A 19309-nucleotide genomic window follows, 5' to 3' on the forward strand; every position below is an offset into this window, starting at 1 on the left:
TGACCTAGAGCCCACCAAGGTCATGCATATCAAGTTTGGTCAATGTCAGACCTTGCAATACACTGTTAGGCACTGTAAGGCTACTGTCCTGCCTCACTTCCAGTGATGAAGCTAAGCTATGCTAACGGAGCATCTATTCCCAAAGCTAAAATGCACGCACAGAGACAAAAAAGGTATGCATCTTCTTGTCTAACTCCAGGGAAGATGTTAAATAAGCTAATTTCCCAAAATAGTGGAGTTATCCTTTAACACATACCACCAAATAGTTTCTTTATGTCTGATAATGACACCTTCTATGAATCTATGGCGTATCTTCATGAGACCTTATGTCACCTCGGCTAATGTCCAGTTGGCATGACAAAGTGTCGCTTGGGGCAACAGTGGCTCAGGAGGTAGAGCAGTCGTCTGGCAATCCGGAGGTTCCCGGTTCGATTCCCGCTCCTCCCGGGCAGCGTGTCGATGTGTCCTTGAGCAAATCAAATCAAATCAAATCAAATTTATTTATAGGGCCCAACAACACACGTTAATGTCCCCATGGGCCGTACAGATCTTCTTTAAACAAGTCAAGAAGAAAACATAACAATAAGTCAAGAACAGAACAAGAACACCATAAGGTGCAAAAATTTTTAGATGGATGCAAATAAATGAAAGAATGCAAGCACTCCCAAGCAAGACACTTAACCCCTAATTGCTCCCAATGAGCAGGTTGGCACCTTGCATGGTTGAATGTGTGAGTGAATGGGTAAAATGTGAGTAACAAATTGTAAAGCGCTTTGGATAAAAGCGCTATATAAAAAAGCAGTCATTTACCAAAGACATCCAGAACAATGTCAACTTTGCTTTGAAAGTGTCATAATCAAATGATACTTAATGACAACAGTCATTAACATTCATGGACATCTATTTCTGAGTGTTATATCAGCGTAATGAAGCGTGTGAGAGGTCCTATTGTCATTGTACCAGGTGTGTCTATTCATATGGTGGAATTCTCATTTGTTGATATGTGACCTGTGTTATTGTCCAAGACAGCTTCCTCATCCATTGCATATGGTGAATAAAGTGTTATCGATTTTGTTATAAACCTAACACTGAATCTGTTAATTGATATAAAATGTTCCCAATAATTGTCATATTATTGTATTAGAGGAGAGTGTCCAATCCTCTTAGTATTTTTGTCTTCATTGAGACAGTAGGAAGGCTGAGAGGGACACAGAGTAGGGGAGGAAGACACAGGATAATAGATTCTTTATTGAGAGCATAGGAAGTATGTGAGGGAAACAGAGTAGAGGAGATATAGGAGATAACGTTCTTTATTGAGTCAGTAGGAAGGCTGAGAGGGAAACAGAGTAGAGGAGATATAGGAGATAACGTTCTTTATTGAGTCAGTAGGAAGGCTGAGAGGGAAACAGAGTAGGGGAGATATAGGAGATAACGTTCTTTATTGAGACAGTAGGAGGGCTGAGAGGGAAACAGAGTAGAGGAGATATAGGAGAGAACGTTCTTTATTGAGACAGTAGGAGGGCTGAGAGGGAAACAGAGTAGAGGAGATATAGGAGAGAACGTTCTTTATTGAGACAGTAGGAGGGCTGAGAGGGAGACAGAGTAGAGGAGATATAGGAGATAACGTTCTTTATTGAGACAGTAGGAGGGCTGAGAGGGAAACAGAGTAGAGGAGATATAGGAGATAACGTTCTTTATTGAGACAGTAGGAGGGCTGAGAGGGAAACAGAGTAGGGGAAACACAGGAGAGAAGGTTCTTTATTGAGACAGCTGGAAGGCTGACAGGGAGACACAGTAGGGGAGACACAGAAGCGAACTGAGACAGCTGGAAGGCTGGAGAAGGTTCTGGAGGGATTGGATCCTTCGCCAGCAGGGATAGTGTACTTGCGGTTCCAGGGGCGAGGGTCTTAACCACAACACCATCGCTGGGCACTAGGGCTGAGCCCAAACGTTCAAACGTTCGAATCTTCGTTCGTTACGTTGGCATTCGAATTCTAAATCAACATTAAAATTTAAAATGTGTACTAATTTATTTAAAAAATTTTATTATTAAAAATGTTTCTATTAATTCTGTTTAAACCAATGGGGTTTTTCTTCACAGTTGCAGATAAAGATTATGCTACACTAATATTATAGTATAAAAACAAACTGATGAGTTATATTCATTAAAGAAAGTTGATTTAATTGATTTAGTTGGGCTGGGGCTTCTCCCTGGGCTGGGTCTGAGGCTGGAAAATTGATTTAATAAAAGAAAAAGACTAATTTAATCAGATGAATCACTTTATTCAAATTGATGATTTAGTTTGAGGATATTAAAAAAAATTATTAAATTTGTTTTACATTTTTTTAAAGGGGAACTATCTTATAAATTGCCTTTTTGAGTGTTTAGCATTGTTTCCTAGCTATGTGAACTTATATTAATATGATCTATGTCTCAAAATTCTCATATTGGTGCATTCTTCCAATTCTCCTCTCACAATATTCACCCTCACTGAACTGAGTCATCTGAAAATGTGCCTATCTGTGATGTCATAAAGACACTGCTGCATGTTAATGTTGAGATACAAGATGAGCTGCACACAGTGGCACCTGCACCTGCACCTGCAGCCCAGGCTCAAAACGGCTTGAGATCTTGAGGTAGAAAAATGCTGTTTTTGAGGACTTGATTAGAAATACAAAACAATGAATAAAAAAAATATATATATTACAGAGGTGTTCCATAGACTCACAGGAATTGTGTAAAAGTGCCCAAATAGTGAAAGAAATAGTAAAATAGTTCCCCTTTAAATTTTTATAAAAACGAAGGTTCGAACGTTCGTTCGACAAACCCTGACGAAGTTCAAATCCCAAAAACAGGCTTCGGGGACAGCCTTACTGGGCACTAATTATCATGTTGTTTTGAACATTCCAGCTCCTCCCCATCTAATTGAGATGCCCCAAGATGTCCAGAAGCCCATTGATGACTCCTTGGTGTGGGAGTGTAAAGCGACGGGGAAGCCCAAACCCTCTTACAGGTGGATGAAGAATGGAGAGAATCTGGAACCCGTGGAGGTGAGTCAACATGTATGACTTCTGTTTGTTCACCTGATACCCACGTCTGCTGTCATCTCTTGTAGCTCAACCTTTACTTGTGTTGCTCAATGTCAGTGAACTACTATAGATATAGATAGTGTCATTCAGAACCTCATGTTGTCAAAGCAGCTTTATACTAGTCAGGCTTTCCTCCCTCATGTCCATACAATGTAATCTACTTTACAATACTTTTTCTCTACACAATAACATGTCATTTATATCTTTGTTTCTACTTTTTGAGTAGTTGAAATTTGTCGATTTCAAAACTTTTGATTAATCATCAGTGAAATAAGTTGAAATTCCACCCCTACTCGTATTAGGCAATGGTAGCCTAATGGTTATATATATATAGCGGGCTTCTCACTGGAAGGTTGCGGGTTAGATCCCCTGATCCGACAGGAAAAATCTGCGCGGGGGAGGAGAAACGAATGATGCTCTCCCCGTCCATCAATGCCCACCACTGAAGTGCCCTTGAGCAAGAACTGTGGCCTCCCGTTCCTAAAAGAGTTATATGGGTTAAATGCAGTGGACAGAATTCCTGGTACACGTAAAAATGTACTTGGTAATGAAGACGTTCTATTCTATTCTTGTACAACAGAGGAGTGTAGCTGCACTACTTTTGCACAGCAGCGTCGGGCCAAGAGGATTTAAAGTGTGTCTTCTCTGCCTCGGTATGTTAAGAGAGAGAGAGAGAGAGAGAGAGAGAGAGCAGACGACAAACAAGCCAAGTATTTCATTGTAGCCTTGAAAGCACAGTGATGTAAGAGCTTCGGTAATCTTCTGTTAAATCTCTCTTTCCCAGAGTGCAGTCATTAATCCTCAGCCACCAGAGAGAAAAAGGAAAAACGTCTTTATAAACACACTGTCTATCCCGGATCCATTTTAGGCTCCTTGCCCTCTCCGATTTCACATTATGAGCGGTGCGATGAGAGATGAGCACTCTGCCTGAGGTATTGCATAGCACAGCTTACGGTACATTCATCTAACTCTGATAGCAATGAAGGTCGTAGTGGGAGTATTCACTATGGCATTTGAAAAAAAAAATATATATATATATATATTATTTTTATGTTTTATTTGTATTTGTATTTTTATATATATATAAAATATATTTATATATGGTTTAATATGCCTGTATCCTAGCCATGAGGTTCCTATAGCCAATTTTTTTTGAGGCACTAATTGGATGGAATAAATAAACACACTAGAAGGAAAATTTTCTTCATTATGCAAAATGGCCACAAACACACGACGGGGTATCAATCAGTCGTCAGATGGTATGTGTGTAGTTGGAATGAACAAGGCCTGTTTGATTGTTACCAGAGGTATCGCTCCAAACAGGAAGCCCTTTTTCCCATAAATGCAGATTAGGCTCGTCTCAGCGCTGAATAATTAACAGTTATTATTAAAAAATATATATATATTTTATTTTTATCCAAATATTTACGAGACCAGGCAATTTTTCTGTTTTCAGTGTTGTTCAAAGTACAAGTCGACCCATCTGTTTTGTATACAATGTGAAAGAAAGAATTTTGTTTTGTTTGTTTAATTGTCTACACTGACAATTGAATCCTTCTGACAAAAGAGCATAAAGTCTGTTGTAAGGTTTGAGATGAACAATACTTTCAGACCTAATTATGTAAAGATGGTGAGTGTTGTGTTAATTTATCAGACCGGCAACACGTCATCCACACTGAATTATGATCATCACGCCTCTTTCTGGGGGAGAACAACACAAGGAATAAACAGGGATTAGACGGCGTTTGTTCATGAACTACAACTTTAGGACAAAACACCAAATCACACCAAAGACTATCGAGGCCCAGAAATAGTCATTACCTCTTTATGTCACTTGGAGATTCAGAGGCGATATGAAATGTCCAGGTAGGGGAATGAGGAAATATCCTGCAACTGAATGGGGACATATCATAGAGAAGACTGAAGGAGCCTGAAAACAGATCAAACCTAACTTTTCACAATGGTGTGAACACTCAATGGTGGCCAGTGTTGGAAAGTAATTGCTTTACTTAACATGATGCACTAACAAAACAAGCGTGACCGCCAAAAAGCTCGGTTCTGTATGACCCTTGTGAAATTGTGCTTCATACAGTAAAAAGTAAAAGAATAAAGACCAAACACAAAATATACAATATACAAAACTAAAATGTACAAAATGCAAAATGCAAAGATGAGGAAGAAGAGGTAGTGCAAATATTTTAGGAATAAATAGATACAATATGGTGTAATGTTTAAAAAGTGTTTAAAGTGTTTAAAGTGAATGTTAAAGGTGAATGTTTAAAGTGAGTAAGTGAATGATGTGTGCAATGAGTGTAGAATGAATGAGTTACATATAGTCCACATTGAGCATCCTGATGGCCTAGGGATAGAAGCTCCTTTTGAGTCTCTCTTTGAGTGCTGGCCATGAGACTCCGGTAGGCTTGCCTGACCCGCAGCAGTGCAAAGAGGCAGTTGTTTTTGTGGCTAGAGGGTATATATAGTAGAGTTGAGTATTATACAGGGCGATGTGTCACACTATGAGTTACTTGGATTGATTTTAAAACTATAAATACATGACTATAAATACAGAATGCCTTTCTGTAGAGTTTGCATGTCCTCCCAGTGTTTGCGTGGGTCTCCTCCGGGTGCTCTGGTTTCCTCCCACATCATAACAATGTGTATGCTAGGTGCATACTGGCTGAAGTCGGTCCCCGGACGTCACTAGGAAGCCCTCTGCTCCTAACTAGTAGGGATGGGTTAAACGCAAAGGATGCATTTTGGGTATATGTAAAAATGCGTGCTTGACAATAATTAACTTAACCTGTTAAGCCTTAAGGTCCCCCTATATATGCTTTTCTTTATCATAAATCGATCAATAGAGACCATATTAGATCCCCAATTATCATATCATGGGGTATCATTGGAAAGCCACACTCATTGGCTACAACCCTGTGCAAAGATTTTCGAGATCACCAAATGATTGACGGAGCTAGAGCCCCGGGAGTCGTGGTGGTAATGTGTACTTTTGCGTACTTTGGGGCACGCCTCACATATCGGCATGTAACTCGAGAACCGCTGAACGGATTTTGTCACCTGAAAGGGCAATCGACAGGCAACAAATAGGGCTTTAATTCCATCTATATATTGTATTAAAAGAAATGCACACCCGAGCCACTAGAGGTCGGCAAAGAATCGTCCACATGTGGGCCCTTGGATGTTAAGAGGTCAATGTTTTTAAATATTTCTTTTTGTAGCCAAGAGTAAAGACCATAACCCTATCAAAAAACAGTAGTCAAAGTGTATATTTTCATTTTTACCGATGTTTTATACGATTTATCGGAAATACAAATTTATCGGAAAATGCGAATTATCGTAAAAACCGCAAGAAATGACTAAATCCAGATTCAACCCTGCCATTGGAAAGAGGAGCATTTTCCCTATCCATAGATGTATGATTTGGCCATAATAAGGTCAAGGTCAAGTTCAAGGTCAAATATGAATTTATAATTAAAGTCGATTATCATTAATTACTGTATCTACAAATCCTTTTGTTTAATCATCTTCCCGTGGTTCATTTGCTTAGAGCTTTTGTACACATGATCTCAATAAGGTGGGGAATGAGCTCAGTGAGCATTTTCTCCTACCCATATACATTTTTGATCATCATCATCAAAATCATAAATCATAATTAATCATAATTAATTTATTCATTACAATTGAATAATTACTAGTAACAGACACAATATTTCTGACACTGGAAATACATACCCCCAGGTCCCTAGATGTTCCTAGATACCAAGAACATGCAAATTGACCTTGCAGAAGTGGAGCAATCTTCCATTTACTTAGGCATGTACCTTTAGGCGAAAACGGTCTACAGATTAACAGGTTTTAAAGGTGCTATAGATAACATTCAGCCACTAGATGTAGCACTAGAGCAGCAGCATATCATTTATCCAATCAGGTGCATTCCACATGGGGAAATGGGAAGTAGGGAGGGGTTACATGTAAACAACAACATTGATTTTGGACCCGCAATTTTTTTTTAAATGATAAATTCACTAATCAATCATTTCTTGGTGGGAAAAGCAATACTTTTATTCCACACCTTTCTAAAATATCTTATTATTATTTTTTTATCTACTTTTTCTCCTCCTTCTGTAATTTTTCTCCCATCCTAATATACCTCTCGTGCCAATTCTCCCTGTCCTGTCCTGATCGTTGCTTGCATGTGCCCCCCACTGGCCGGTCGTAGGGAGGATAGAAGCCCATCACATGTCCCCTCCGATACATGTGGAGGCAGCCAGTCACATCTTTTCACCTGCCAGCGCGGACTCTCATTGGCGAAGTGTAATGTAACGTGTTGGAGGCTCACACTGCCCCCGCCATTTCCTGTCTTTGCTGTGCAGGCGCCCTGACCGACCTGTAGGAGTCGCTGTTTACAACGATCAGACTACCACCCATCGACTCCCCTCCCGCTGGCTCTGCCAATTGAGTCAGTATGACGGCCGGCCCAAGCCGGAGGCAACGCTGACAGCCGGATTTGATACCGGTGTCTCTTGCGTTGGTGACGAGCGCAATGTCCGCTGCGCCACCCAGCCGCCCTCTAAAATATCTTTCTAAAATCTATCTTATCTATAGCAGCTTTAAATGTCCAAACATGGAAGGAAATCATTTATAAAGAAAAATGTATGTGCTACACCTACCAAAAACCACGTTCAATACAAGGGAAGAAAGACTAGTTTCTTTGCAAAAACATGTTCTTGCCATTCAAATATGTTCATACATGTTCCACAGATTAAAGGAAGTTGTATACAATTGTTGAAAAGATACAACCTTACGGCGGTTAGGTGGCCGAGCGGAGATTGCGTTCGTCACCAGCCCCGGAGCTGTGAGCTCGATTCGCCTGTTCGAATCCAGCTCACAGCTCCGGGGTTGTCACCAGCTTGGCTGGCCGTCTGCACTGATACAATTGGCTGTATCAGAGGGTGGGAGAAGCTGGCGGGGTGGGTCCGGGTCGTTGTAAACAGCGACTCCTACAGTTCGGTCGGGGCGCCTGCTAAGCGCGGATTGGACGTGAGGGGGATAGTGTGGTCCTCCCACACGCTACGCCCTCTCAATGAGAATCCGCGCTGCCAGGTGAAAAGAAGCGGTGATTGGCTGGACGTGTGTCGGAGGAAGCACGTGGTAGCCTCCACTCTCCCAGATGATCTGACTGTGGGGGGTAAGTGCGCAGCGATCAGGAAGGGACTGGGAATTGGCATACGACTAACATTGGGATGGGAGAAAATCGGAGGAAAATGGAGGGAAAAAAAAGACAAAAAAAAAAAAAAGATACAACCTTTAAATGTGTTCATTTAGTAGACACCTGACTCGTTTACCTGGCGAGCTGCTGGGGGGAAGAAACTCAGTCTATGGCAGGACTTTAGTGTCATGGGCAGCTGTAGCCGCCTGCCATGGGGGAGCATGTTAAAGAGGTAATGACCCGGGTGGGCGTGGTCTGCCATGGTCTTCATCGCCCTCCTCAAGGCCCTGGTGGAGTGTAGGGACTCGAGGGAGGGAAGGGGGCAGCTGATCACCCTCTCCACCGAGCGTATCACCCGCTGCAGCTTGGCCTTGTCCCTGACCGTGGCTGCAGGGAACCACGTGATGAAATGTCGGGTCTGGCGCTGAATGAGTTAATGAACACTTACATTTACATTTACATTAGTCATTTAGTCATTTAGCTGACGCTTTTATCCAAAGCGACTTACAAGTTCTGTACGACAAGCCATCAGGAAGGGCACAACTCTATCAGCTGAGCAACAATGTTCATCAAAGTGTTGAGTGCTACAGTGTAGGTTAGTTTATTAGGACAAGTGCATGACAGTACGGTTAGTTAGGGTTAGATTTTTTTATTGTTTTTTTTTTTTTTTTTTTCAGATAATGGTTGAAGAAGTGCGTCTTTAGTCGACGGCGAAAGATTGGACGTGATTCGGCTGTCCTAACTGGGGTGGGTAGTTCATTCCACCATTGTGGGGCAAGGACTGAGAATAGGCGACTTCTCTTTGATGACCCTCCCGGAGCTTGGATAGGAGTAGGTCTGAGGCGGCCAGAAGATGCAGAGCGTAGGGGTCTTGAGGGTGTGTAGTTAGAGACCATTGACCGGAGGTAGGCGGGAGCGGTTCCCTTTGCCGCACGGTATGCTAGGTCGAGGGCCTTGAAGCGGATTCGTGCAGCAATGGGGAGCCAGTGCAGGTCCCTAAGAAGTGGGGTGACATGGGCCGACTTCGGTAGGTTTGAGATCAGGCGGGCCGCTGCGTTCTGAATGAGTTGAAGAGGCTTAGTGGCAGTGGCCGGGAGGCCAGCGAGCAGTGCATTGCAGTAGTCGAGGCGGGAGATGACTGTTGATTGGACGAGGAGTTGGGTGGCTTCTTTTGTCAGGAAGGGGCGTATCCTTCTGACGTTGCTCAGGAGGAATCGGCAGGTTCTGGTCGTCGCTGCGATGTGAGCAGAGAAGTTCAACTGGTCGTCGAGGACAACACCAAGGTTCTTGGCGGTCGGGGACGCAGTCACAGCTGTATTCTCGACTGTGATTGAAAGGTCGGTTAGGGGGGAGGATTTGGCCGGCAGGTGGAGCAATTCTGTTTTGCTTAGGTTCAGTTTGAGGTGGTTGGACGTCATCCAGGCTGAGATGTCGGACAGACAGGCCGAGATCCGCTCAGAGACGTGGATATCTGAGGGAGGGAAGGAGAGGAAGAGTTGAGTATCGTCGGCATAACAATGGTAGGAGAAGCCATGGGACGTGATAATGTTACCCAGTGATTTAGTGTAGAGGGAGAAGAGAAGGGGTCCTAAAACCGAGCCCTGGGGGACACTTAAAAAAAAAACAGATGTATATGGTTTTGGAGTTATTAGTTAGGATGTGTGATGTAATTAATACTATGTCACGTATTCTAGCAAGTATGTTAATTAAATATGAATATTAACTCATTGACTCATTCTTTTCCCATCTTTAATCCCTGGCACTATGCATTATTGATCATTTTCACCACGATGTTTGCGGAGCTATCGTATATTCTATATTATAGCTATGGAGACAATAGTATGGCTCATTTGACTATTTATAGTCCAACAGGGACAAAAGATTTCATTTCTACATGCCTTCATTTGTGCGCTATACCACACTAAACATCGCCCCATTTCACAATAATCCAGGCTGGTTTTCTAGATTGTGAGATATGACGTGTTATGTGCATATGTGCAAATCGTTCGGGTTGCTTGCCTGAAACCTATATTATTTCCAAATCAAATATAGATGTTTCTTCACAAAGTCATCGGGGGGGGGGGGGGGGGGGGGGGTTACGACGCTGCGATCGTTACCAAAAGCATGTTTTAGGTTCGGTAAAATACGGCGTGGCGATCAATACAAAAGCATGTTTTAGGTTCGGTAAAATAGACCTAAAATAGACCTTACCTTTGTCAGAAGCTACTCCAAAATGAATAATCCCAGCAGTTCCATCACGATCGCCATTACTGGTGTGCATTGGGCCTGGCTATAATACAGAAAACAATAGGTTTCACGCGAGCAAATCGGCGACAGATGGTTGTGTGCTGCTTCACTTTGAGGGGGAGGGGATTCCTGCAGCCGGAGGCACTGAGGCACTGAGAGTAGAGCTGCCGCGGTATTGATTATTTCCTTACCGCACAAATTTGCAAAATATTTCCTACCGTTTCCTATGTTTGAATGCATTTTTTTTTTTAGTAGTAGTCTACTCTTTATAGCATATAGCCTGCCTCTAGTCTAAATGTCTATTTTTAGAGGATGACTTTGCAGCATGAATATTGTTTGGGATTCGGCAAGCACGCATTAGTTATTGAAAGTGAAACACGGATTCGAAGTTCCCCTCTGGTCGTGCGCCGTTCACTCGGTGTCGCGGGCAGGGGTGGTTACCACTAACCCCCCCGACCCTTTCTTATTATTATTACTATAAAGTTACTACTTTATAATAAAGGCATTCGTTTTGTGGCATTAACATTATATAGTTATACGTTCAATAACATCAGCGTATTTACCGGACAATAGCAAGGCAAGCAATACTCTATTCATATCTCAGTTCCTTTCTTTGCTCAGAGCGTGCTGAGTTGTCCCATTCTGCGGTCTGTTAATAAAGTTTTCAATCAGACAAGTGTATAGAACGAAGGGCTTTTATTATAACATTCGTTGCAGACAGTAAAATCATTATGTCTCGTTTAGTACTCCTTAGGAGCGATGTAGTCCACTCCGGCGGAGAGTTAAAGCTAACGTTATTAGCCGTGTTGTGATGATCTGACATTCAGGAAGTAAAACCCTAATACGCGCTTGCCGATTGGTGGTAACACACTGCATGACGCTACAACGTGTGACGCGTCTCTCTTCTGACCAATCAGTGGTCTGCAATGTTTCACGTGACTTTTCTGGTACCCAATAGGGTCGCTTGGAACCTCGATAGATGAGTAGGGTATATCTGCAGAGCCGCAAGCCAACGAGAGGAGGGTAATTTATTATTATTATTATAAAAAACAGCGGTGACGCGGTATTCAGCCTACTCTGCGGTGGCCGTGATGTAACAGCGATACCGCGGTAATGCGGTAATCGCGGCAGCTCTAACTGAGAGACAACTGAGAGACCCAGTTCAAAAGGTAGGCGATAGTGCCACATGTCGGGATTCGATCGGCATTGCAATTATAACGTAGGCAGCGGTGCCAGGGAGACACAGGCAGGAGTGTTTAGAATAAGAAAATCAAAACAAACAAAAAACTATCTAAAAACGAGATAACTCATTGTCTGGCACTCAACGCTTGGATTTGAAAAACGAGAAATCGCGTTTTTGACGCAGAATGAGTTAATATGGTTAAATTATGAAAATTAGACAAATATATACTGTGCCATGGCCTTGATTTAAAAACCTTTTACATTATAGGCATAATAAATCTACTTTATTTTGTCAGTAGAGTGTTAAAGAATACGAGATGATTCACAATGCATGGATACGTAGATTAATCAGCAAAGGTGTTCCATTGTTTGAAATGTCACCATCAAGCACAGTTGCTTAATCAGTGGGAGAGGTAAAGGTCAGTCAAGTAAGGAGAGGCGGGAAGGAGACGCACAGCATTTTGTCATAATTCATTCCAGTTAATCAATCGAGACCTTTCAGATCTTGCTGCTCATTTCAACGACTCATCTGACAAATGTTCACTGATGATCGCCTGACTGGTTACCCATGGAGTCCCATGCAGACATGTCCAACATGCTTCTGCTACGTGAAAGAATGGTACAGGATACTGTGGCTGGTGCTCTCTAGAATGACTTCACTTAAATGGGACACTTTCACACACATCCAAAAACTCATTCATTTAGTTTGACAGTTATTGAGAGTAAAATAAGTTTGAATGGCCACAGGTGATCGTGTTAATTACTTATCAATGAAATTATAAGGTAGCAGTCCCTATAAGACAAGGTATTGTTATCTTTTCCATCTACATCATTTTGTAGCGGGGGTAAGTATGCCCGCCCTTGTAGGGGTTAATATTGTGTGTTCTTACCTTGGAAGATTGAGACAACGAAAGGAGCTAAGTCCCCGTCCCCAATGCAATTGGCCTCACTACCTACGTATGTAAGTATGTTTGTAACTATCCTGCTCTACTCTACCATTAGTATGAATATAAATAGATATGACGAGGTGGGCTTCAGGGTTTAACTCTGACACAGTGGCAACCTGAAGTGTACAATTATGCTCAACCCTCAACAGCTTTAGCTGAAACATAAACCCTCCCTCCCCAAGTCAAGCAGGATAGGTGAGACGCCCCTACTCCAAGGTAAACCATTACTAAAGAACACCTGAGAAGTTAATTCAGTTTGTCAAACAAAATGAAATATTTATTTTCCATGAAGAGAAATATTCTCTCTCTCTCTCTCTCTCTCTCTCTCTCTCTCTCTCTCTCTCTCTCTCTCTCAGTCCTTCCTTCTGCTGGACATCTCTTTCCTTCAAGGACAATTATTTCAAATAAAACTAAAACAATATAACAATTCACTTTCACAGCAACAACATCTTTCTTAGTTCTCCTTAATCAATACCCAACCTGGATAGTAATTTCTACTTCAAAAATGGACTCACAGTGTATAACTCAATGTATCCCAATGTTATGGCAGTTCACCTGTAACAGTTGCATATAATTATGACGGTTCACTTATAATATAGTTGCATATAATTATGACAGTTCACTTATGACAGTTGTAATTACCTCACAACAAAAGCTCTCTTATAAACTTCACAGAGGGAGTATTCACTCTGGATATAAACGGGATATCTGTCACCCACTAAGGGTTAACGCATTACTTCAGTCTTTAACAACTGACATGGGTTTGATACAATTAACTATCACTTTACACGATACTTCAGTTGGTTACAACTGGAAAAGGGTTTGATACAATTACCACTCCTGTAGACTGCATACGAGATGAGCTGAGTCACTGGAGAATGTCTTCTGATGGCAGGGAAACGTTCTATTTCAAATGTTCTAAATAATGCGTGTAACTGCTTGATCACTGGGCTTGTATGTATGTTCCGATCTGTTTGTGTATGTGTGTGTTCCAGTCTGTTTGTGTGTGCGTGTATTCCAGTCTGTTTGTGTGCGGGACAGTGTGTGTGTGCGTGTTAGCTGTTAATGGACCCCAGCCGATCTCCCTCAGATCCTGGTTCTGTCTGTACAGCAGCACCACGTCTTCTTAAATCCAGAACGAATGCACAATTCAGTCTGGGCACCACGTCTTCTTCAATTCAGTCTTTGCTGAGGTTGTCTTTCATCTTCTGTACTCGATACGATAGGAACATCAACGAACACGACCGCAATAACGCAGTCACTGGTATTTACTGCGCGTGCCGTTTGAGGCGCGAAGCTACATTTCACGTTAACACTTCACGTACTGACCGCAGGTCTCGGCGGTAGCTACTGACTTTTAGCTTATTAAAAGTCCATCAAAACTCAGTCGAATGTTACTTTTCAGAAACGAACGCCGCCATTGTCGCGGTTAGCATGATATTTACTCAGACATGAGGGTACATGTCGCATAAAACTCACGTTACGATAACAATGCAACAACACACGGTTATTAGACTGTCCGTTCTAATGTCCGTTACTTCTTCTTAGAAGTTGTGTTGGCTTAACGTCAACTTCTAGTAGTTTCGTGAAGAGACGGTATTCTCCGTGCCTCTCTCATGGGCAACGTCTTGTTCCAACATGCCGTCTTGTTCCAATATGCCTGGACACGCCCGTCACTGTGGGACTCCACGCAGGTACTCCATTCTGATAGGCTGGTTCTGAAAACTCCCGCCCCGCTTGTGATAGGACCATGTACCTGTTCATAATGATTCCACTATGTGTAGAATTACGATGGTAGGATAACCATCTATTTGCATCCCCTACATTTCACGGAGCTGTAATTAACAAAACACAATAATGCAATGCCCCAGATTACATCACTGGTGGCCCTATTCAAACTAAATTAATGTGTACAAAACTGTTTTGAGTTTTTGGATGTGTGTGAGATTATGTGCAAAATAAATCAGCATAGTTTTTTGGCAAAGTGCCCCTTTAACGGGGGGAAACCGAAATAATATACAAGGTTTGTACGTGTAATTTCCTGTTTGTATGTGTCATTTCCTGTGGTCAGATAATTGACAACATTATATTCAATAGCGGTTTGTCAGAATGGAGCATATCTCCAGCATGTGTTACTACTATAATTCTCTTCCAGAGGGCTGTTCCAATTATTGGTCGGTCCTTGTTGCACAGCCAGCTACTATTCTGTATCCCTTTGCATGCAGTATGACTGCTTCAGGTTTGACCTATATAGTTAATGAGACTCATGGTATATTCCGTGGTGATGCTCTCTGTGTTGAGAACTACTGTAGTACTGTACATCCCCCTAACATTTGAATACATCTGTATACTGGCTTTCTGGCATGAATCATGTTGTGTTTTTCTGGTTTTATTATTTATCACAGTCAAATCAGAATGACCTAGTTCAATGGGGGAGGAGATTGTCTCAACTGAATTAGAGCAATCCGCCAAAATGAGAATTAGAGAATTAGAGACACAGACCCATTGATATAAACCCCCATTGCTATAAAACAATGCTAAACGAACAACACAAGCGAGCAGTCAATGACAGACCGCGGGTCCTTGAGCGTTTTTTGTTCACTCTTGTGTTAGTTGTGTGTTGCACTGCAGTAGTGGAGGCTCTACTTTGCTGACATAGTGCTGCACTTCCTGGTTTAATAGCACAGTCTTCAGGTGCTCAGAGTCAGAGATATATATATATCTGTATGTCATGCATGTCTTAAATGGCATGATTAGATTTGTTTAGATGATTAGATTAGATTCTTATATCTGTATGTTGTGTATGCCATAAATGTCATGAATTGAAAATGGGGGACCCTGATGTAAACAAGACGAAAGTCTTTCTCTGGTCTGCATCCCCTTAACAATTGTGTGTATTGAGCTGTACTGTACTGTACCCATTCTGCAATCTGTTAATTAATCACTAATTTGGTATAGTGCTTAACAAGCATAATTTAATGTTGCCCAGTTGTGGCCTGTTGAGGGGCAATACATATAAAAAGTTCCAAAACATCTATTGTATTTGTATGATCCACTATATAAACATAGTAATTATAATAATATCTACATACATGGCATTTGATTGGAGGCTAGTCTCACTTTGTCCCACATTAAAATAGTTTAGATTTGTGTATGTAAAAAAAAATTACTTGAAAGTAACGCAATAGTTACTTTCTGAAGTAACTAGTTACTTTTATAATTTGTAACTGAGTAAGTAATTTAGTTACTTTTTGGAAGAAGTAACTAGTAACTTGCCCAACACTGCTCATTACCACATTATATAGAGTGCTATCGTTCAAATGAAGCATCAGCAGATAAAGGATATCGGTGGCTTTGATTGGGGGATGTAGGTAATTGTGTTTTTCTGTGTCCCTATTACCGTTGATTCTACTTGATGGAAAATCAAGTGAGTTATGAGTTATGTTAAAGCAGGATCCATCATGCTATAAATGGCCACACATGTAACTTCATGGACAGGGTGATAATGCAGCTTCATTGAAAACATTTTTGAAAATGTAAGAAGCATGTGAAGATCGCATTCACATAAAAAATAATCCCTTGATGATGTAGACGGTCGTTCTTGAAGCAGTTACTGTATGTTTGTGAGTAAAATATGACCAAAAGCAATCTTACTGTACAAACAATCACTTTTATTACTTGTGCAAATAAATGTTCCAACGATTGTATATTGCACATTATTTGCACATTACATTGCACAATTGTATATTGGGGGGCAACAGTGGCTCAGGATCCTGGTTCGATCCTGGTTAGATTCCCGCTCCTCCCGGGCAGCGTGTCGAAGTGTCCTTGAGCAAGACCCCTAATTGCTCTTGATGAGCAGGTTGGCACCTTGCATGGTTGCCTCTGCTGTCGGTGTGCGAGTGAATGTGAGGAACAAAATTGTAAAGCGTTTTGGATAAAAGCGCTATATAAAATGCACTGTTTACCATTTACCATTTACTGTACATATCCTCTTTTCTGCATTTGATGGAAACTAGCTGTATTATATAGGATAGCATGGGAGAATATAAAATGTAATATTATTGTGTAACCTGACATTCATTACAACACATTACTTTTAGAACCGTTTTCACTATTCACTAAGTGTTACCAGGGGTGGCAGTAACTCTGGAGGGCACAAGCGTAGACAGCAATCAAAACCTAGGTCATTGTGACACTCTTCTGTTTGTCTCCAACTTATCACAGTTGCGGTGCTTCATTCCGCTCTGTGACAAATGAAGTGACCCGGCATCGTTGGCAATGACATTGCCAATCACTTCCATTCGGCATACGGCGTACAGATGGTCCCTGCAGGTCCCCGTGTGAAAAACTGCTGATTTAAGAGGAACGTCATGCCTAATTAATAGCGGCTGTAAACGGGGGGAGTGCTTTTCCAATGGGCGGGACTGATATACGCCACCGTTTGTCTCTCTCTCCCCCCCCCCCCCCCCCCCCCCCACCTGTGCCAGCGGGCGTGTTCACCCCTGCAACATCCGCATGCACACACACACACACACACACACGCACTGCCACGCGGAGCATTATGGAAATCCTAGGCCCCTCAACCTGCTCCAAACATGGGATTAGTCGGTGGTGTTTTCAATGGGGGGACAGAGGCTTGTCTCTTTTCCATGTGACGGTACCTTAATCCCCTCTGACTGGAGTGGGCTGCTCAGACACCCCTATGGAAACGGGGCTCTAATGACATTATGGGTGAGCCTGCTGCAAAACACGGGAGATAAGGGCTTTGGAAGCAGAGGGAGGCAGAAGCTGACACAATTATAGAGAGCCGTATGGGGGGGGGGGGGGGGGGGGGGTTAGGGTTAGGGTTTTTTGTTTGTTTTGTTTTTACTGCTGTCGACGAGTGTATGGCGAAAGTATCGATAAAAACAAACAACAGATCTTGTGAGGATTACCCGCTAAGTGTCCCAAGTAAGTTTTCTTCCCAGTGTATTAAAGCTCCATCCCGTGCGATCATACGTCTTACTACGACGACAGCGCGGGGAATTTCTCCTTCAGACACTGCAGCGGGGATACATTTCGCACCAAATGAGATGGCTCAGGGGTACAGAATGGCCGTATACATAAGTGCAATACAGCACTTAGTATGTATAGGGCATACCTATCAGAAAAGCAATTTTCACAATGCACTATACCTCAGATGTTACGATATTCCTTCCCCTCTCATCCCCTCCTCCCGCTGAAGGGGAAACGGGCCCCGTGGTGCACAGATATAAATAGGGCACGGTTTTTATTTCCCTCTCATAAACATGCAGATTGATTAGGGTCATTTTCTGCTAGCCTGCCTCCATCCACCCAAGCCTTTCCCTCCATTAGTGATGAAAACCTAGATTTATTGCCACGTCTGTCACTTCCAGACCATAATTCACTGGCCCCACTGGCTGGCTGCTCTTATGTAGATGAGAGCTGGGAATAAGACATGTCTCTCACTGTGTTCGCAGGAGCGCATACAGGTCGGCAGTGGGGCACTGTCAATCAGCCGCCTGACCCTGGCCGACATAGGAATGTACCAGTGTGTGGCAGGGAACAAGCACGGGGAGGTGTACTCCAACGCCGAGCTGAGAGTCATAGGTAAGACATCAATAAGATGGTATATGATGACGTGTGTGTGTGTGTGTGTGTGTGTGTGTGTGTGTGTGTGTGTGTGTGTGTGTGTGTGTGTGTGTGTGTGTGTGTGTGTGTGTGTGTGTGTGTGTGTGTGTGTGTGCGTGCGTGCGTGCGTGCGTGCGTGCGTGTGTGTGTGTGCGTGGCACACGCGCGTGTGTGCGTGCGTACGTACGTACGTGCGTGTGTGTGTGCGTGCGTGCAAGCTTGTAGCTTGCAAGATGTTTTTTTGGGGATCTCTATCAGGGGTAGCCAACGCAGTGTGGTAGAGATGAGGTTTTCTGTAAAACCATAAGATATCCTCAAAAGCATATAGGACCTCTGTAAATATTTGAATCCTACGTGTGCATGATATACGATATGGTCCGTGGATTCACATACATTATTTAGAGTGTGTGTGCGTGTGTGTGTGTCTGTCTGTGGTTTCGTGTGCATGCCTTGTTTTGGTGTTTGTGTCTGTGTGTGTGCATGTGTGTGTGTGTGTGTGTGTGTGTGTGTGTGTGTGTGTGTGTGTGTGTGTGTGTGTGTGTGTGTGTGTGTGTGTGTGTGTGTGTGTGTGACGTGTGTGTGTGTGTGTGTGTGTGTGTGTGTGTGTGTGTGTGTGTGTGTGTGTGTGTGTGTGTGTGTGTGTGTGTGACTGTGTGTGTGTGTGCGTTTTTCGTGCGTGCGTGTGTCTCTCCTCCTCTGCCCAATACCAGAGGATGACCTCCAGGCCCTCTCTCTTATTGGCTGCTAATTGAATGGCATTAATTCTAAGTTGACTGTCTCCGGGTGACAGTGATGTATGCCAGAGCGGGCCGTGCTCCCCGTCTCACCCTTCTGCCCTGTCCAGGCTGTCACTCTCCATTCACTATCCGACTCCCAGCATGCCTCTCTTCGTTGTCACGTCCCTGAATGGAGTCAGAGGCGACGTGTGCCAAACTGTACCACAGGTCTTTAGTTTTTTTTTTACAAAGCGGGATTACGCGGTTAG

At 42.7% G+C, this 19309-nt stretch overlaps 1 protein-coding gene across 1 annotated transcript in view; it reads left to right on the plus strand.

Moving 5' to 3' along the window:
* Nucleotides 1-19309, plus strand: part of cntn4 (contactin 4) — a 369932-nt gene that overhangs the window by 255839 nt on the left and 94784 nt on the right. Inside the window, exons 8-9 of the mRNA XM_084315452.1 lie at nt 2912-3051; nt 18174-18303. Of these exons, the coding sequence (XP_084171578.1) occupies nt 2912-3051; nt 18174-18303 (270 nt within the window). The remainder of the gene's footprint in view (nt 1-2911; nt 3052-18173; nt 18304-19309) is intronic.

The sequence above is a fragment of the Notolepis coatsorum genome (genome assembly GCF_963971535.1).
Source record: "Notolepis coatsorum genome assembly, chromosome: 6".
In the NCBI taxonomy this organism is placed as follows: domain Eukaryota; kingdom Metazoa; phylum Chordata; class Actinopteri; order Aulopiformes; family Paralepididae; genus Notolepis; species Notolepis coatsorum.